The sequence below is a fragment of the Vanacampus margaritifer genome, chromosome 6 (genome assembly GCF_051991255.1).
Source record: "Vanacampus margaritifer isolate UIUO_Vmar chromosome 6, RoL_Vmar_1.0, whole genome shotgun sequence".
Taxonomy (NCBI): domain Eukaryota; kingdom Metazoa; phylum Chordata; class Actinopteri; order Syngnathiformes; family Syngnathidae; genus Vanacampus; species Vanacampus margaritifer.
The window spans coordinates 15,950,119-15,969,539 of record NC_135437.1 but is presented as its reverse complement, the minus strand read 5'-3'; the positions used below and the strand labels follow the sequence as shown (position 1 = coordinate 15,969,539).

The following is a 19,421-nucleotide window of genomic DNA, read 5'->3' as shown; positions in this document are numbered from 1 at the left end:
CAAGTACATATGCTTGAAAAATCTTAAATCCAGTATTTGCTACTCCATTCTGGAATATACCAATGCATTTCGATATTGCGGTTCTCCCAAAAATCTGAAAGTTGTTGAAGTTACAATTAATCGGCTGGCTGATATAATTTGCTCGCAATAGCGCTTTTAAAAATGGTCAAAAGTAGTTTATTTTTTTTCGTTTACTGCAGATTTTGTTTCCTGGTTTTCTTTACACATGAGCACATTACAACATAAGACAAAGATAACGATGTCTAAATATACCCCCCAAAAATCGACCGATTTTTTGCAGATTTGTAAAATTAAATACTAAATTCCAAAGTATTGTAAAACAGTCCAATTTTCTGCCTGTAATTCATATCTTTATTTTTGTAAGCATCGAGGGCGCCAGCAATAAGTAATATTTTTCATTATCTATTTTTATTTTTATTTTACCATATGATTAATTGGTTATCTGAATTTTATTTGGCTAAATATTAGTATCGGAATAAAATAAAAACAAATCTCATATCTCTCTAGAACACCCCAAAGGACACAATGTTTTCACAAAGAGAACATGTGATAGGCTGCTAGCTATTATTTTTCGGACTGAATCAACACAACGGACATTATGCGGCAGTCGCGCAGATGAGACAGTGTCATTACGATAAAAGCGCCAGCATTGCAATTTGATTGTTGCACTCATCTGTCGCCTCCGCTCGCGTAACCCGCCGGACTTCTGTGTACGTTCCAGTCAGCCCTCTTTTTAATATTCGATTGCTATTTGCTGCCGCTGGAGTCCAATTTGTTGCTTGCAGAATTGTTATTAGCTTTGTTCCGTCCCTGTGGACCGAGTTCGCTTCGCATATCAAGAGGGCCTCATCAAATGGTGTGCATGAAGAAGTAAAAGGGAGACTCAGTTGTGCCACAGGTGACATTGCTCTTTTTATATTGGGCACAGGTGCGTGTGGTGCAGTGTGTGGTCAAGGGGTTGCTCTTCTCCATTATTTTTTGAGCTGTGACACGTCCTAATGGAGGCAGGAGCTTGTTCTGTAAAAATAAAAAACTAATTACAAGCAGGGCTCTCATGTCGGAGTTGATAAAAGCATAATGTTGTGTTGTTAAAGTTTTAATTTTCATGTAAGATAGTGGAATAATTCTCTCAACCAGCCAGCTGGGAGTTAATTGTATGCAATTTGCAATGTGCCGTAATCCATCACGAACCTACCGGTACACTAATGCTAGAGAAGAAACGGTAAGAAAATTTCACATCACGATTATCATGACTCACCTCAATCAACAGACGAGACATTTTCAGATGGCTGCTTTACTTTATTTGCAGATTGGAAACATGATACACGGTGTGTAGTCATTCAACACTGTGAAAACTAAGTGCAAATGAACACCAAATCGGAACCATCCAGCCATCCATTCATCCATCCAGCCATGTCATCCTCACTAGGTAACTGTACATGGAGCTGGTTTCAGCTCATTCATAAGCACCAATGATATTAGTCGTTCTTCGCTGAGGATAAAGAGCATGTAAGTTGTGTTATATTGTCTCATTAAACACCCAATCAGGGTATCACCTTAGAGTGAATCCATGTTGCGGTTCACTTAATAAAGTATCCCGCGAGTGTCTAATAACACCAACTGTGGACATATTCAAATGTAGCTAATAAGCTATGCACAACAGCCGCTAAGATATGTTAATAGACCAGTCCTCTAATAGCCCCTTCAGCTATCAGAAAATTAAATAACTCAGAGACTTGCCCTGAGGTGCAGGAATCTCATTTGGAGTCTGGTTCTTCAATGCTTGCTAATCAGACGCAAGCAAGAACTGATCCAGAACCCAGGACCCAATATAAAAAAAAAAAAACGACTAAGATGTGGACTAATTGTAGTGTCAGATTGTCGTGTGGAAGATATACCAGTGTGATGATGCCCGAAGGTGTAAACTTGAAGTTTTATTAATAGCACAGCCTTTGTGTGCACTTGCATGTGTGTTTGTGTGAATGGGGATCGGGTTCAACAAACCCTGCAGGCATATGGACGCACATATACACACACACTCCCTTCTATGGGCTTAATAATAGGTTGAGCGTGCGATTGATGATCAGGTTATCCTCTGGAAGGAGTCCTACCAGGCAGCGACGAGAGGAAATAAGGGAGGAACGTCTTAAATGGTGATTTAAATTTGACAAAAAATGTGTGTGTGGGCATCAAAAGGACAAAATTAAGCCAAAAATGACCGTTTATGGCTCAGTAACTTCAAAAAAATGATAGTTTACGAGATATGTATGGATTGTTGGAAATTGATTGTGGTTTAAACTGCCATGGAAGGTGTAGTACACTCGACTGAATTTGATGCAGGTCATATGGGTGCAGTTTGTGCTCAGTGACTGTGTGAAAGGTTGTCTATCTCCGCGTGTGCCCTGTGATTGACTAGCGACCAATCCAGGCAGGGTATATTGTGCCTTTTGCCTAAAGTCAATTGGGACAGGCTTCCAGATCGCTGCCTAATGGAGTCAAGAGTGTGGCCGATCTACATCTGCATTTGAAGTCATTGAGGAAAAATGAAAGTTGAGCCAGTTGCGACTACTTTGCAGAAGACATGCCCTCTAACATTAGCGGACATCTTTGATAACTTTGATATAAGAAGACAAAAGATCTTTTGCTTTGATAAAGGAAGACTAGCATGATGTCACCTTCACCGGACTCAAAAGAAGCTGAGCTGCACTGTGCTTGTTCGCGGTGTACACAAACTTCCCATCCCTGACAATGATCTTTAAATCGTTATCATTGAAGATTTAAAAAAAATATATATATTTTTTGGAGCTGGGAAATCAACACTGGCAGAAAATTTCCTCCGGGAGTGAACAACAAAGTTGAAGGATGTTTGGCTTGTTCCCAAAGCGCGCTTGTTAATGTGTCGTGTAGTGTAGACGGGTATGATCTCAGGTGTGACCTTGAGAGCGGCGGTGTGTTGTAGTGGGCGGGAGGGGGCACTTTGAGATGTGATGGGCCCATAAGCCATCTGCTGGCTCAGTCGCACTCCTACCGCCATGAAAGCTTTTGGATAACGGGCTGCGTTCCCATGTGTTTTCCAACCCAGATTAGATGCAGTCAGGATTACATTTACAGACAAAAACAAACAGCAGGAGCTCTATCGCCGCTTCCCCGTGCAGCCTGTTTTTCCTTTTCATCCCGTCCAATGTCTCGTCTTGCTGCTTCCTCCCAGCTGACAATTGCGTCCTATCTTCCTCTTCACTTTCTGGCTGACTCTGATGTAACCAGCCAATTACAGTACACTTCCCCACTGGCCCCGGGGGGGTGTATGACTATTTTCACCATGTGTGTGGATCTTGACCCAATGCCCCCCCTCCCCATATTTTCTGCTTGCTCCTAACCGTGCCTAAGGGCGCAAATAACAAGAATCAGAGCTCACCTGTTTAATGTGTTTAAGCTGTGATTGGTTGTTGCGTGGGCCCTTAGACACTTGTGATGTCATTCTCATTCGATAGCAAGTGGCAAAATCCTGCGATGGATGGATTTTGCAGCTTAATCCATATTACATAAACACTATGTTAATCAGAATGCTGTGTTCGGACTAGTGGTTGCGCATAGAACACATAATTGTAATAAAATAAAATAGAATATAATACTTGACTTACTAGACTCTTGAGTCTATCCCAGCTGACTGTGGGCGGGATGCAGGGTCCACACTGGACTGGTCACTACTCAATCACAGGGAATCTCATTAGCTAATCTAATTATTATACTGCCATTATACTTTTAATCTTGCACACCCCCAGGGCACGACGGTTTGGGAAGCGCCAATCTCATCAAAGAGTTTTAAAAGTATTAGTGTTTGGTGCAGCAGCTCTGAGGATGTCAGCAGCCTCCTGCCAGGTGTAGGACAGTCGACCTTGCAGCAAGTTAGTCCCGTCCAAGTGTGCCACACACCTGGATTGAGCTCATCGGCCACCTGTCGCATGCTTAACTGGAAGGTCAATCCATTACCATGCTACGTTCTTTCTGTTCTCCTTTACGATGGTACCTTGCCCTACAAGTTTATTATGTTCATGACCAAGCTTGTAACTTAATTTACTCGTTTCTCAAATCAGTTTTTTTGCTTTGAAATAAGGTTAAATGTAATCCATTTCAGCCCCCACCAACATTTTAAAAATGTTTTGTTTTGCTCTGAAAGAAAAAAGATTAACATTCTTCTTCTGTTTAAATTTTTCTTAGTAAGTTACAGTGTCCCAACACTGGTGAGCTATTTTTATAGAACAGACTGGCGGGCTACTCATAATGTCATTGGGAGGGGCTAACAAGTACCCACTGGCACCATGTTGTTTGATTTAGCAAAAAGGTTCCGTAAGTACAATGGAGTTAGTGCCATCCTTCATCTTCCATCACTCCCTGTAACTCCTCATCCCTCCCTTCTCTGCTCAGAAGGAGAAAAAAAGTGACTAGCCTCTCATTAACTTCAAAGAGGCGACTAGTTAAGTGATCGGTGCAAGCAGCCAATCATATTGTAGCTCCTTACAAGTCTCCTAAAAGAAAGCATTGAAAAGCTCATTACCGGTGACAGGCAGTTTTAGTGATAATTAAAACTTTGACTTTTTGAAACCACAGTAAACCGTCAAACTGGTAATCGGACCATGTCTAATCGCTGCTTCTTCGTTTTAATAAACCAAGTGCAGACATCCTTCCAATCTTCTGTACCAAGGACCAGTCTACCAATCAAGGGACATGAAAAAAATGGCGGTGGCAGATTATGAATAAAACATAAAAGAGCGTGGCAAGAAATGAAAAGAAAACACCACAGCGGGAGGTGGAGTTGACAGAGACAGAACGCTGATGGCTCATTTAAACGGCCTTTTAGGCACTGCTTGAAAACGCTTCGGTAACATTGATAAGGAAGATGAAGTACACAGCTGGCGTGCTCTAAGGTCAGCTGTTGAATTTTTGGCGAGCATGGAATCAGTTGCATCTTGATTTTCTTACTTACCCCAAATTTTGAGTTTTTTGAGTGAGGTTGATTTAAAAAATATATAAATAAATAAATTATGTTTTGCCAAAATTTCACCTACGAGCAATCACTGACTGTAATTACTTTGCATGTGGGCAAGGAAAGCCACAGTCATCTGTTTAGCCATTGAACAGGACTAACAAACAATCACAAAATGTGCCAGACACGCCCATAACCCTCTCCCAAAACCGTATAAAAACGTTCAATTTCAAATATTGCCATGGTCTTTAAAACGTATTTATACGTTTTTTATGTATTTAATTTTATTTTATTTTTTTATGCTAGAGCATACAGAAGGCTTTGATGCAGCCTCTGGCCTGAAGAGGTCGCTTAAAGCAATGACAGTTATTGCAAAAACGGCCAGCAGGTGGCAGGAGAGTACAAGAGATCAACCATGGCCATGTTGCAAAAAAAGCACTTTCCCCAGTATTTTAAACAGATTTGTGCTTAATGATGAAACTTAGCTATATTCTAATGCTAATTGCTGCAAAACGGAAACAGATAGAAATGTACTTTTTTTCCTGATGAAAGAAGAGTCTCTAATCTTTCTTTTGGTAGGTTCCATGTTTTTATAGAAATAGAACACAATGTTCTGTGTGCCTTGCAAAATCAGTCAAAATCCAGTAAAATAGCCAAAGGAGTTGCTTCAGTGAAAATGGTTGGGTCTGAATGAGTTAAGGAATACATCTAACACACAAACAATAGATTATGTACAGTAATGATACTTAATTAAAACAAGATTGTCTGATTGTGGAGATGTGTGTATGTATGTGACTGAAGATTTGTCTTTCTCGAAGATATGAGTACATTGAGTTAGCTTAGTCACAAAATTGAATTGCAAGTTGAGGTAACTAAAATTGTAATCATCAAAATGTCTAAAAACTAAAGTAGTAACTGTATCTAAAGTAACTTACTAAATATTTTCTTAGTCACATGCATTTTGTAATGAGATTATATGTTGATAACTCAAAACGATGGTGTTTTTTGATTTCCTGGAAAATAGTATTTTGGAGATGTGAAGATTCCGCCGAACATAGCAATGATATGCTTTTTGTGACATTTTAGCTCCTAAAGTGTGTTGCGACATTCATCGAAAGTAAAATATATGCCTTGCCTCAAAAAAGGTTGCAAAACGCTGCGCTGGGCCACTGCACTGCCCAGACATTGTTTTCTTGATTCCCATTCAAATATTATTATTTTTTACTTTAATTCCACAAATGAGAAGTGAAACTTTTGCTGGCCAAGCATTTAAAGGTGATGTTGATTTACCTTAAGACAGTTTGCTGAGGCTACGCAAGCTCGACAAGAAACGATGAGCTCAGGTGTTTGCGTTCAGGTATCAAATGACACCTGAGTCACAGTTTGAGTGGGCATGTAAACATCGTCATGTTCGCTTCCTCCATTCTCTCTCTCTCTCGCTCTCCCTCTCTCTCTCTGTCTCCCATCCTTTCCGTCCCGCAGCGGCATGCATCCTGTCAGTAGCGCACGAGGCAGGAATAGGAAGGCAGCCTCGCTCTGTATACCTCCGCCTCTCTCTTTCCTCTCCACTTCCCGCCTCTCCTCCTCCGGCTACAGACGCTCGCTGCTTTTTTTGCGAGGCGGGAAAGCCGGAACAGAGCCAGCGGTTGGTTCTCAGCTCAAAAGACCAACCAGACCACAGATTCGGGATGAATTTGCGGCATTCCGTGAACTTTGGAGGAGCGGGAGGGATGCGTGAGGATGGACGTCAGGCGGGGGTTGACCTCAAAGACAGCTGTTCCGTCTGATTACTCCTGAGAGCCTCGGGGAGGAAGGAGGTGGTGAACGTCTGACTCTCGACGGGATCACAAACGGGAGCTTGTGATGTCACTCCTCACCTGGGGCGCTTGTCTGGGGTTGTGCTGAGTAGTTGTTTGTGGGTTTGTCCCAAAAACAGGAGCAGGGGGGAAGGGAGGGACTTCCATTCCAGGTGTGCAAACCAGTGCGTGGTCTCAGTTGACATCATTCCGGAGCTGTTCGCTGGACGTTGATTTATGTGAGACCACCGAAATAGAAACAGCACTTGTGGACTCGTAGGGGAATACAAAGAAGCATCATGTGGAATCAGTCAGGATACTGCAATCATATCCCTCAGCCTGGATATCCCTTCTACCACGCTCCTTGCAGGTATGCGACCTAGATACCGACATTCCAAATCGGGTTAAAAGTGCGGCGCAGATTGCTAGAAGTGTGTTTTGAATGGTTTACAAACTGTTACAATCCTAGTTGGGGCAACATGATTTAGTTGGGAGAGTGGTTCTTTTCCTACCTGTAGATTGCAGGTTCATGACCCCTAGTACCATGTTGACAATTTCTTGAGCACTTGAGGACCTTGAAGGTTAGAAAAGCACTGCAGTGAACCCCTGTTTATTACAAGGTAGACCCTCCGTGATAAAGTGAAACCATTGAATTTATTTAACCATTTAACAAAAACTCCCACAAACTTTCAACACGTTCAAACTTACTAAACACACCTTAAACACATTGTAAGCTTAAAAATTGTATATAAAATATAACAAAAGTCTGTGGCATAGTGAAAATGGGATTTTGTGACAAACTTTATTTCTGCCTTATTTCAGTGGTTAAATTCAGAAAGTGATCAATTATATAGCTAACATAGTTTTGATGTTTGCAGCAGTGAATGAAAATCCCAACGAAAACAAGCAAACAAACAAACTTAAGAAATACAAGATTTTAAAAAAAAGTCACGTTTTTTTCCAGATAAATTCTGGATTCTTGTTAATCTGTGGTGTACTGCAGGTGTTTGTGCGAGGGCCTCACATTTATTCTGATTTTTTTTTGGTACATCCTGCATTCATCTAATCTGGTTATGATTTGGATGATACACAATACAACAAAATACTGTACAAAGGCATAGCGAAGCTTTGTCTGAAATTGAAAGCCATATCTGTATGCTAGCCTGAGGACCCGCCCCCTCATTGGCTTATCTGCATATTCTGTGTGTAGAGACGCTGACGCAAGTTAGCTGCAACCCAACCCAGCATTACCCCTAAGGCATTTTTGGCATTCATCATAAACATTGATATCCTTGATTTGGTCATGGAGGACGTTGTTATTAGGATTACCCGCCCAAAACGTATTTTCCACAAAACATCTTGTATATGGGTGAAGCTTGTACCGAGGAATGTTTTGGCACAGATCGGGATAAAAGTGCCTATCGAGGAACATTGAAAGAGTTTTCAACATTTTCTGTCATTTCTCTGAGAATATTCAATGACTTTTTATGAAATATTTGCTTCGGTGTATAATTTGGTGTAGATACAAATTGTGGTTGTTGGGCCTTGCTGAGGGTCTGCATTATACCGAGTGAAAAATATGTAATATGCGTTTAAATATGTAATATCATATGTATTGATTGGGTAAGAGTCTGACGATGTGTAGCCTGATTTAAATTCATTATAGTTTATCGTGAGAGTTTACTAGGTCATTTGGTGACTGTTGTGGTCAAACAGGTTATTCCGGGTTTGTTAATTGTGCATTCTGCTCCAACCGAAATACTAAACCGGTTTTACCTGTGACAGAAGTTGACAAAAAAAAAAATGTTTGTTGTTCCTGCTGTGTCATGTAGTTTACTACACCAAACACCAAAAAGCAACAAACACAACCATTGTTTTAATTTATGCTATGGTTGGCTTCCAACATGGTCCTTCCATCCAGCTACATTCCTCGAGAGGGTGGCAGCCAACAAAGCGCGGACCCCTGCCCACGTCTGGCTCTATATCAGATACTGTCGCAGCCACAGACCCCTGACTACTGCTGGAGTGCTGCACTGCTCATTCATTGTGGCTATGTGTTATTCATGCTGCTCTTCAATCACGTTTTGCAAAATGAAGTCTTTAATTAGTCCTAAAAATCCCACTTTATTCTTGAATATGCTTTTAAAAGTTCATAAAAATGTTATACACACACTAAACAGAAACAAGTTAAAACATCTCAAGTCAACGTTTCATTAATGTTGAGTGTGCAAGCTGAAGAATTGTTTAGCATGAAATATTGCCCACTCCTGGTCATATTTAAGCAAGAGTGGTCTCAAAACAAAACAAGCCATTTTTAAAATAGACTAATGTAATGTTGTACAGCAATAAAGTGGACATTTGTGATTGGATATCAAGTAATATTATCAGACAAACAAAAATTGGAATTTATTAAATTATTTTTTAAATCCTTGTGCTTATTTGTGAGCAGCAGTGGAGGCGGTGTTGGTAGGCGGTGATCTTTGCTTCAGGGCAGGGGGAATTAGCTGCGGAATGACTCATAGCCAGGACCGCCGGGCAGGTCACCGACCAGCCATAGGAGCCAGGAAGTTTGCCTTCATCTAAATAAACCCTCTGACAAAACTCAATCATCGCTACTTGCTCTTACTGCAGTGTCTCACGGTGACTGAGTCAGCATCGAATTGGTCCACCTGTAGACCATTTGACATTTGCAATGTCTGACATTTTGAGGTAGTAGTTGATTGAGATGCTTCTGCCTGTCTCATTCTTTTTTTTGTGTGTGCCAAATCACTGTCCTTCAACTGACTTTAATGTCGCTGTGCTTTATATAAAATGTTCTTTCCCGCCTCAATCGTTAGTCCTCATTGTAGATAGAAAATCCCACTGAGGAACTTCCTGTTCACCTTGAACTTATTGCAATAGTAAGATAAAAAAATATATAAAAATACTGGAAATTGCTAGTTGAAAAACTCTTGAATTGTAATTCATACTTCTGGCCCACTAGTGTAGTTAAGTTTGTTGCCAGAACGTTTGCACGAAGCCACTAGCTTGTTAGCTTACTCAACAGTTACCTTGATAGACATTCAGCTGCTTGTTTTTAACTACAGAACATTTAAGCTACAAGCTAGGCCAGTAGTTTGCCTGATAGCCTACTAGCTAGTCGGCTCATTTATTCCTAGAAAGTTAACCAGTAAGACATTTGTTGATAAGCCACATGTGCTTTTAGTTCAGTCATTAGACTAGTTAGTTCAGACGATTTTGGTAGTCATATTGTCAGCCCAAGACATTTGTTGTTTGGCAACAGCATCTTGTAAGATGGTCTGTTAACTTGCAAGTTTGCCCGTTTAGTAGTTTGCTCATTAGCTGGTTTGCAGATGTAAGTCACATAAACATGAATCATAAGTACGTAAGTGTCAAGTATTGAACTTCAGGCTTTATGCAAGCCCCAAGTAATTGAGGAAAAATTTGAAGCAGGTTGTGTCCCAACGAAATTTCAAGCAAGTCACAAGTGAAGTCATACAATCTTTCTCTGCCACAACACACATTAGCCATTTTGCACTCAGTGTCAGTACTTGCGTCAATTAGCTGCACTAACACGTTCACAAGGTCCCACACGGTCTTTGTATTGCCTTTTTTTTTTTATTGTTTTCTCAATGAAACACATAACGTTCATAAAGCTTAGCCTTAGTTAATGTTTGAACAGCTATCGGTTAGCAAAATCGTGGAGTTAACCTAGATTCACAGTATTTTGAAAACGCTGATCTTGAAAGACTTGTCAAGTCATATCTTTTAAATCTAAGTCAAGTCTTTTCTAAGTTTTTTATCAAGCAAATTTCAAAGAGTTGTTGGTTTACTGTAAATCAGACAAAGGTCTGTCAAGTCATGTGACTCTAGTCCCCTGCCTCTCCCAGTTAGCTTGTGAGTCATTTAGCCGCCAGGTCTGACTCTGAGGTGTGTTTCTTATCGATTACCACCGTGGTTGCAGTTGCCAGTTAATCATTACCTCATCTGTCAGAGGTGACCATCAGGACTCGTCTACACGCCGGAATAAAAGTCGTGCTTGCTAGACAGACTCTGGCACTCACTTCACTAATACGGAATAAAATTACATGCTCAGACTATCTCGGAGGTGAGTGTCATATGTGTGTGTTTCTGCGTGCACGTGTTTGTGTATAGCATATTTAAACACATTTAATTTGTGGAACCACGCGATGTGCTGAGAGAGACCGAGGGTCAAAAAGCTGTGACTGAGGTTCAACAACATTCGTGAACTTTGCGTTGTAACTACATCATGCTCATTTAGATTTTATTTGTTTTATCTTATGTTATTATGGGGTGTTACTTGTAGAATTTATATGAAAAATGTGGTAACATAAGAAAATGTGGAGAAAGTGAAGCACTGAATACTTACTATAGATGCACTGTATATTTAAAATTATGTTGTTGTAAGAAGGCTGCGGATGTGCTCCAACTCTCATTTTCTCCCCGTTTGGCCGTGACGGCAATAAGACGTCTGTCAGTTGATGATTGATGATTCTCTTAAATATTTACATCATTTGCGTATGTGTGTGCATTTGCGATATCCCGTTGAGTAATGTGTGTGACAGATGAAACTCTCTCCGGTGGGGAATCTTTTACCGCCTTCTCTGCCGCTGTCGTCTTGGGTGCAGGTTGGGAAATAAATATATTTCTAAAAGGATGCTTTTTGAAAAAGGAAGTTTGGTGCTTAATAATGACTGGAGCCCGGAGTCTTTAACACGAAGAGTCAGCAAACTTGCTTCAATGGGGTCATGATAAACCTTTTACGCAGAATACAGCTAAGGCATATGGCAACAAGGTATTGCTGTCTGGTCATTTTGGTAGCATGTAAAAATAGTACTTTCCAGCTATTGTTACCTCCTTTATCAATTATGCATTTCACCATTTCCCAGATGCTATCGTTAGCCGGCTCGCTATTTTTGCCCCTTTCCTCTGGAGACTTGCACCGTGCACACCAAGCACCCTAGCTAACTCCTGTCATTCACTCATGGATGTTTTCTCCTTTTTTTGATGTGGTGTGGTGGGCACTGACACTTTGACAAGAGGTCCTAGCGGAATTACACCCCGAAGGTCATGGTGGCAGTCCACTCAGATGGAACATTCAGCATTCCTTGACACAAGAGTTGTTTTTCCCCACAATGACATCTGACACAGAAGCTCAGGCCAACTGTTTTTTTGGATAGCCTGTTTAGGCAGAAGACAGGATGGGCTGTATTAACTGCACCGTCCACTAATTGTCGCCAAATCCATTGCACAGCCATCGTCACAATTGAATTACTGCAAGGTTTCAGTATCAGTCTTGTAGTTTCTAATAGTTTGTGATGTACTCGAGATGACCAACACAGCACACTACATACAACCACATCTGGTGCAGTACCAAGACTGACCTGTGAGAGGCAGCATAGTGCCACTGGGGATCCAGACTGCTGGAAAATATAAGGAAAGAGTAGTAGTAGAAGAAGAAGAAGCTAGGCTAACTGTTAGCTTATGTGGTAACTACGCTGCACTGGCAAAGTCTTCTTGCCAATATTATTGTGGCGAATGACTTGTGAGACATTTAAACAATTCTTCACACCTTTCCTTGCAAATAAGCCATATTATTACGTGGAGACCTGTGACGAAGAAAGCAAAGCAGCCAATTTATACACATAAAATGAGGCGCTCTTTGTAGTCTGGAAATTATGGTAATAAGTCACTTTTGCATAAGATGACCCCTTTCACACATTTAATTAGTTATTATTTTCTTTGTCGTGCTGCCTATTTTTAAAAAACAAACTGATAATGTCAGCACACTGAGCTCCGAAACAAAATGTAATTTAAAACTCATTCAGTGGAGACTAATAGAACTTTCTATGGTGACTGTGTAGTCTGTCAGAAGTCTCTACGGCCATGAAGGCATTGACTCTGCTGGGGAGTGAAAGCAGTTAAATGGGCCAAAAGCTTCCAAACACGTCTGTGCCGCTCGTCTTCCCCGGCGTGATTCCTCTCGCAGCCTCCTAATGAAGCGTAACATCTCGTTTGAATACGCCAGCGTTTCCCTCTGAGATCCAAATGACGGTGACCACTGTGTATGCTCAATTTCAGAACTGGAGCACATAACTGGAGACCTAAAAATAGAGATTATTATTTTTTTTTTTACTTTCTCTGCTGTGTTGGGCAATTTTTTGGTAATATACATAGCTGGCTAATAAATAGTGCTGTATAAATTTGTGTCCCTTGTGGGGGAACTAATGTGTTTATTTTGTAAAGGCAAGTGATGGATGTAGATGAGTGGAGTTGCATACTGAATATTTAAATCAAGGTCCCCCTCTCTTGTGTTCATTTCATCATCTTTAATAGGCGAGTTGTTTTTGGTCAGACCTGTAAAAACCCCGTTACAGCTGATCATTTTAGGTATCATTTAAAATAGGAATAAGCCGTAGATTCCCCCCCCCCCTTTTTTTATACAGTATATCATTTTTTTGGAACCCTTTTCAACTTCGGACAGTAGAAATGATGTAGTTCATATTAACTGGATATTATTAACCTTCAAAGTACTATTTCCATCTTTGAAAGCCAATGCAGGATAAAGTTGATTTTTAGGCTTTTATTGTAAGGTCCATTCTACTAGACATTATTAGCAAGGCCTTTGATGCCATCTGTATAGTTTATTGCGTATCACCCAGGCGATAAAATCAGGGCGCCAGTGTGTGTTTGTGTGTTACATCATAATGGAGCACTGCTGGCCAGTAAACTAGTCATTTATCACCAGTTAGGGCGCTTTAGGCAGTCGTACCGGCATCCCATCCTCAATATCGATGCCGGACAGATCCTGCCATTGTCCAAAGCCCCCCGAGCCGACACACAATGAGGAGCTTAAAAAAGTGCAAATGGGGTCAGGAAAGTATGCGTCACACTAACTGCTTCATTAGCAGCGTGCAAACATTGATGCAATGTTGGAATTTAAATGACACTAAAACAAACTTTTTTTTCGAGACTTCCTGAAATCACAAATGTAGAGTGATTAAAGCGCCAGGAAAGGTTAAAAATCTTTTTACAACACCGAGCATTAGGTGGAGGAATTGCTTTTTATTATACTTACTGACTGATTAATCATCATTTTGGGGGGCTCAACTTAACAGAAAGCTTTCTTTTGCTGTGCCATGTGGGTTGTTACAGTTTTGTTTTGTATTTGAAAGTAGGACCTTTGCTTCTTTGTGACTTTGAAGTAGCAAGCATATTAGGCTGAGGCACAACAAAAGCAGGTAGTAGCTTATGCTTATGGAATGTAAGCAGTGACTGCTTGTGCTGCATGCTTTTGTGTCTTAATCGGTTCATGTGGTCCCTTCAGAATTCAATGATTGTGCTTGTGAGTACTGCTTAATCTGTGTATGCTAATGTGATAAGTGTGAAATGTCATTACTTTTGGCGATGTAGTTAAAAGACGAACCCCGGCAGTAGCACAACGTGGTGGTTGGACATTACCGCTGTTGCTAAATTTAGATTGTAATTGCGTGTGATGTATCGTGATGGAGTCTTAATTTTCTTTTATCTACTTTTTGGTTATAGCTTAGCTCCAATAGTCAATGTGAGGAAGAGAATAAAGGCGAAAGGACGCTCATCTTCCTGGCTCATGGCTTGCTTTTATGTGCATGCCGTCAAAAGTTTTTACAATTTTGAGATTCGCAATAAGGGAATTTCTAAAAAAAAAAAAATAGACCCTGACACTAAGTTGACAAAAAATTGAGTGGGCACATCTTTCATAACAGAACACAAAAAGTCTAACCATGCCTGAAATTGAACAGAAAGTCACCCATTATGGTTTGAAGCAGCCATTTTGGTTAAATTTGATCACTGCTTGAGTTTTGAATACCTGCACAGGTCCCTGTAAAGTGACATCATAGATTTGTTTATATATTACACAGTGCATGTTTGAAGCTAATTTTGAGAAGACGGAGAACTCTGTAGTACTGAATTGTGGAGATAAAGCATAAGTCACCCCTCTCCTAGTCTACAGTCCCTGACAAAAGTCTTGTCGCTTATCCATTTTGTAGAAACACCAGCTTATAACCTGACTTTTAATTAACCCATTGGTTTTGGAAATGGCTCATATTAAAGCTAAAACCCTCCCAAATGATGTTTAATATACAAAAATAAATTTGCTTCACTGAATAAATGTTGATCATTTAATGAACACAGAAAGGTCAGATTTTGGCAAGACAAAAGTTTTGTCGCCTACAAAAAGTCATGTGAAAATGGAACAAATAATTGACTTCAAATACAAAAAAAAGTTACATAACATCAGAGAATGAAGTAGTGGTGCTGTGAGATCCATATCTAATATCTTGTATGACTTCCATGAGCTTGAAGGACTTCATCCATGCGGTTCGGCAATGATTCATACAAGTAATCAGGAATAGCAAAGAAAGCAGTCGTACATGCCTCCCAGAGTTCATCAAGATTCTTTGGTTTGGTCTTCCATGCTTCCTCTTTCATTCTACCCCAGACATGCTCAATGATGTTCATGTCTGGCGACTGGGCTGGCCAGTCTTGGAGCACCTTGATCTTCTTCGCCGTGAGGAACTTTGATGTAGAGATGGAAGTATACGATGGAGCGCCATCCTGCTGCAAAATTTGACCCCTTTTATGGTTGGGAATGTAAGAGGTAGCCAATACGTCTTAATATTTTAGGCTATTGATATTGCCTTCCAGCCTGCAAATCTCTCGCACGCCCCCATACTGGATGTAACCCCAGACCATGATTTTTCCGCCACCAAACTTAACTGTTTCCTGGGTGTATCTCGGATCCATGCGGGCTCCAGTAGGTCTTCTGCAATATTTGCGGTGGCTGTGATGTAATTCAACCGAAGATTCATTAGAGAAACCCACCTTCTGCCACTTTTCCAGCTTCCATCCTTTTAGCAGGCTGTGGGCCTTGGCAAATGCCACACGTGTTTAGTGCTGGTTTCTGGGCACTGATTCGGCCATGGAGGCCATTTCGAGACAGAATTCTACGAACTGTTCTGGTTGACACGGGGACTTGAGGTGACCAGGCCTGGTGGAGCTCTGCTGCAGTGGAAAAGGGGCTGGCCTTGGATTTTCGGGCCAACAAACGGTCCTCCCGAGCAGTTGTCTTGTGGGGTCTGCCAGACCTGGGCTTGTCAAAAATATCTCCAGTCTCTTCAAATCTTTTTCTTATCCTTTGTACTTGACGCTGAGACACATTGTAGGTGTCAGCCACCTCAGCAGTGGATCTGGTCTTCAGCCTCTTGATAATCAACGCTTTGGTCTCAGGGTGAATTTTAGGCATGGTGTCCGTGGTCAAGTTGCAGTTGATGTGAAGGTCTGGTGTGCTGGGGTTCTTTTTATACACACCCACTAATTGATTGGTCAACAGGTGAGGCTGGAATCAAGGATTGGGTGCATCGTTTGACAAGGCGACAAGACTTATGTCTTTGCAAAAAGTGACTCAGTGAGCTTTACCAAGCTGTAAATGTTAGAATGCTTTTCAGCAGTTTCGTTTTGCACCAAAATATTATTTCAAAAGCTGTTGGGATTGAATTTAGCCATTTCTTGTAAAAAAAAATATTGATTAGAAATATATTTCAGGGGCATTTAAAGTCAACTTGTACCCAAGCGAAAGACTTTTGTCAGGGACTGTATGAGAGCTTAATGAGTTAATGTTTATCATGATTCAAATTTGGCAGGGCTGTTAACCACTTTTCTCTGTTAACAGCACTTTTCTCTGTGACGTGTCAAATTTACAAGGACATTTATTTGGCTTTAAAGGGTCTTCTATGTACTCTGGGCACCCTGTTCCGTTCCACTATAGCACGATGCGTGATTTTTGGCTTCTTTTTTCCCCGGCACAAACTTTGGCTTTGATTCAGATGTCAGAGACACACACAGATGCACATTTCGTCTCCTTCAGACACGACCCTTCAGGACACTGTGAAATGTTTTGAATGTGAATGCGCTGTCGACTTGTCGTCTATTAGCATGCCAGGCTGTCAGTCACCATGCCGACTGTCTCTTTTCTTTCCTAAAAGCTCTACGCATGCACACACACACACGCACGCACACAATATTTAGATGAGGTGTTGCTGGAAGTACTCTAATCTCCATCTGCCACAACATCCCTGCGCTGTTTGGAAATATCTATGGCGCTGGACATGAGAGTGGAGGGGCTTATTTAAAGCTAAAGATGGTCTCATCTAGATGTTACCATGGCAACAAGATGTCCTGAAACAGTCTCCGGAGGGGCCTGGGTAGTTTGAATCCGTCTTACGGCATCACAATGCAAAGTAGTCACAGCTCAGGCTGCTGTTTTCCGATTGAGCGTTGGTAATCCGGACCACCCGACCCACTCCCTCGCACTCCCAAACCAGACACAAATACAGACACAATCAAGAAAGCTCATCAGCGCTGAAGAATCCGCGTGATGCCTCACAGCGGCGCTACAATTAAGTGCCACTTTACAGCCCTAACCCAAAGTGACAGGCTGAAAAAAGAGAGCAGCGGAAACAAGACCAAGCTAAGTGGAATTAAAAGCTTTGAAATGAGCAGTAAAAGAGGCCCCAAAGTAAGAACGCTATTGATTTTTAGCAATATCTCCTAAAACAAAGTTCAATGTCACTTATTGGTTCCTCAGTTCCTGCAGTTTTAAACCTGTATTTACTATTGTTATACAGTTACTGTGAGGAAATGATCACTAGTTCAACCTTTGTAACAGTTGTAAGCTCAGAGTCTAAATTTTGGTCCAACGTGGGCCATTTTCTTGTCTCTTTCAATCAAAGACAATAAAGGCATGATTATAGGACGCCTCGATCCTGAGTGAATATCCAATGGTGTTGGAGCCATTTTGTTTTTCCGATCTGTTCGGAAAATGGTCAGGGTCGATGCACGCTACATGTTCAGTATTACACCGCATCCTATGAGCGCAGTAAGCACAATCATGTTTATTATTTACTCAACATGTGTGAGCCACTGGTGTCGCTTAGAAATTTTTGGGGGTTAAGATGTCAAAAATAGGTCTCGGTTAACAACACTATCTACCATTACATACCAGTTGACCGACTGATGATTAATAATTATGTGATTCTTTTCATTTCTTCTTCCACCAGCACTGCCGACAACGGGATTAAGTTTTAGCAGTCGCTAATGCCTGATTTACATGAATGAATTAGAATTAAGAACATTATCCTCTGCCTCTTCTTTACCTCTGCATCATCCATGTCACTGAATGTGTAACCAATGTTTATGTTCTATCTGTTAATTAACATGACTGCTAACATGACAGGAATGATCCTGTAGTTTATTTTGGCTTCATTCTGTTCGTCTACTGATGTGGACCTACTGTCACATATTTGTTCTGAGCAGCCTGGACGGTGCGTTTCTCAATCTTGAGCTTGCACATCTGCACGTTTTGTGCTGTGCCCGCGGGGCTTCTCTTTCTCCACGTTTTGTCATTTGTCATCAGGCAGAGCGATGGAGTGTGTGAAGTGTTTACGGCGTGAGACGAGCGTTAACGCCTGTCTGAGTGTTTCCCCTCATTTGTTGTCAAGTTGACTCACACATTGTTGAGTCTCCTTAGATAGATAAATGACAAATATTGGAAATGATGGTGCCATGACAGCAATATCCAAGCAGAGTGTCTTACAGACAATGCTTGACAAATTTATGAGACTACCTGTCATTGAGACGAGGGCAGCAAGTGCTTTAATGTAAGGTCTTTCAATTAGTGGCCTTTTGATGCTTTAAATATACCCTACCTATCTGCCTACATATTAATTTTCCTACCTACAGTACTTGTTTAGCACTACAACGAACTACTTAACATAACTTTCCTATCTAGCTAGACAGCTACCTAGATAGCTACCAACCTACCATACTAGGGGCTGAAACGTATAGTTGTTTATTTGACTTTATTACTACCTGTTTAGAACTATAACTACCCAACATTACTTTTCTAGCTAGCTAGATTTCTATCAACTTCTACCTACTAAGGGCTGAACCAACTAGTCGTCTACTTGACCTTATTACTCCCTGTTTAACACTTTAACTAACTACATAACATGACTTTACTAGCTATTTAGGTAGCTAGCTAGATTGCTACCAACCTACCACTAAGGGCTAAACAACCTAGACATGTGCTTTATTACAGCTGTAATCTGCCCACCAAAATGGCCGCCAAAGCCACAGTCTTTATACGTCTGCGTCAGTCAGAGTATGAAAATAAGTTATTTGTGGAAGTGGTTAGTTTTGCTAGCAATGACTTTTCTGAACAGCCATAGTGTAACTAAAAGACTGTCTGGCAGTGGCAGGAGCACAATCCATGTGCTAAAAATAAGTTATTTATCATAGAAATTGTGTAATAGAACATGCATCAACATCACGACACTTGTCACTTTACTACACTGACATCAGTTCATTCATAGGCAGTAAGGATGCTACATGTGTGCAGGATATTTAACCAAAAATAAGATCGGTAGCCTGGTTGCTTTTAAAATATGCATTGTGATCAACTACAAAAAAAAAAGGTAGTTGTTGAACCTCTAAAACCTTAACCTACCCTCCCTACCAACCTACCTGTTAAGCATCGTGTAGTTCATTCATGCTTTTCT

General features: G+C 40.9%; 1 protein-coding gene across 13 annotated transcripts in view; it reads left to right on the top strand.

Annotated features, from left to right (window-relative positions):
* LOC144053803 (pleckstrin homology domain-containing family A member 7-like) overlaps positions 1 to 19,421 on the top strand; it is a 75,139-nt gene that overhangs the window by 14,852 nt on the left and 40,866 nt on the right. Inside the window, exon 1 of one of the 13 annotated variants that reach the window (XM_077568641.1) lies at positions 6,506 to 7,171. The exons of 9 other annotated variants lie outside the window; for them this stretch is intronic. In XM_077568641.1, the coding sequence (XP_077424767.1) occupies positions 7,101 to 7,171 (71 nt within the window). In that variant the 5' untranslated portion in view covers positions 6,506 to 7,100. Of the gene's footprint in view, positions 1 to 6,505; positions 7,172 to 10,769; positions 10,910 to 14,018; positions 14,168 to 17,707; positions 17,741 to 19,421 lie in introns of those variants that run through there. 3 more of the 13 variants (XM_077568644.1, XM_077568645.1, XM_077568640.1) reach the window with 3 other exon arrangements.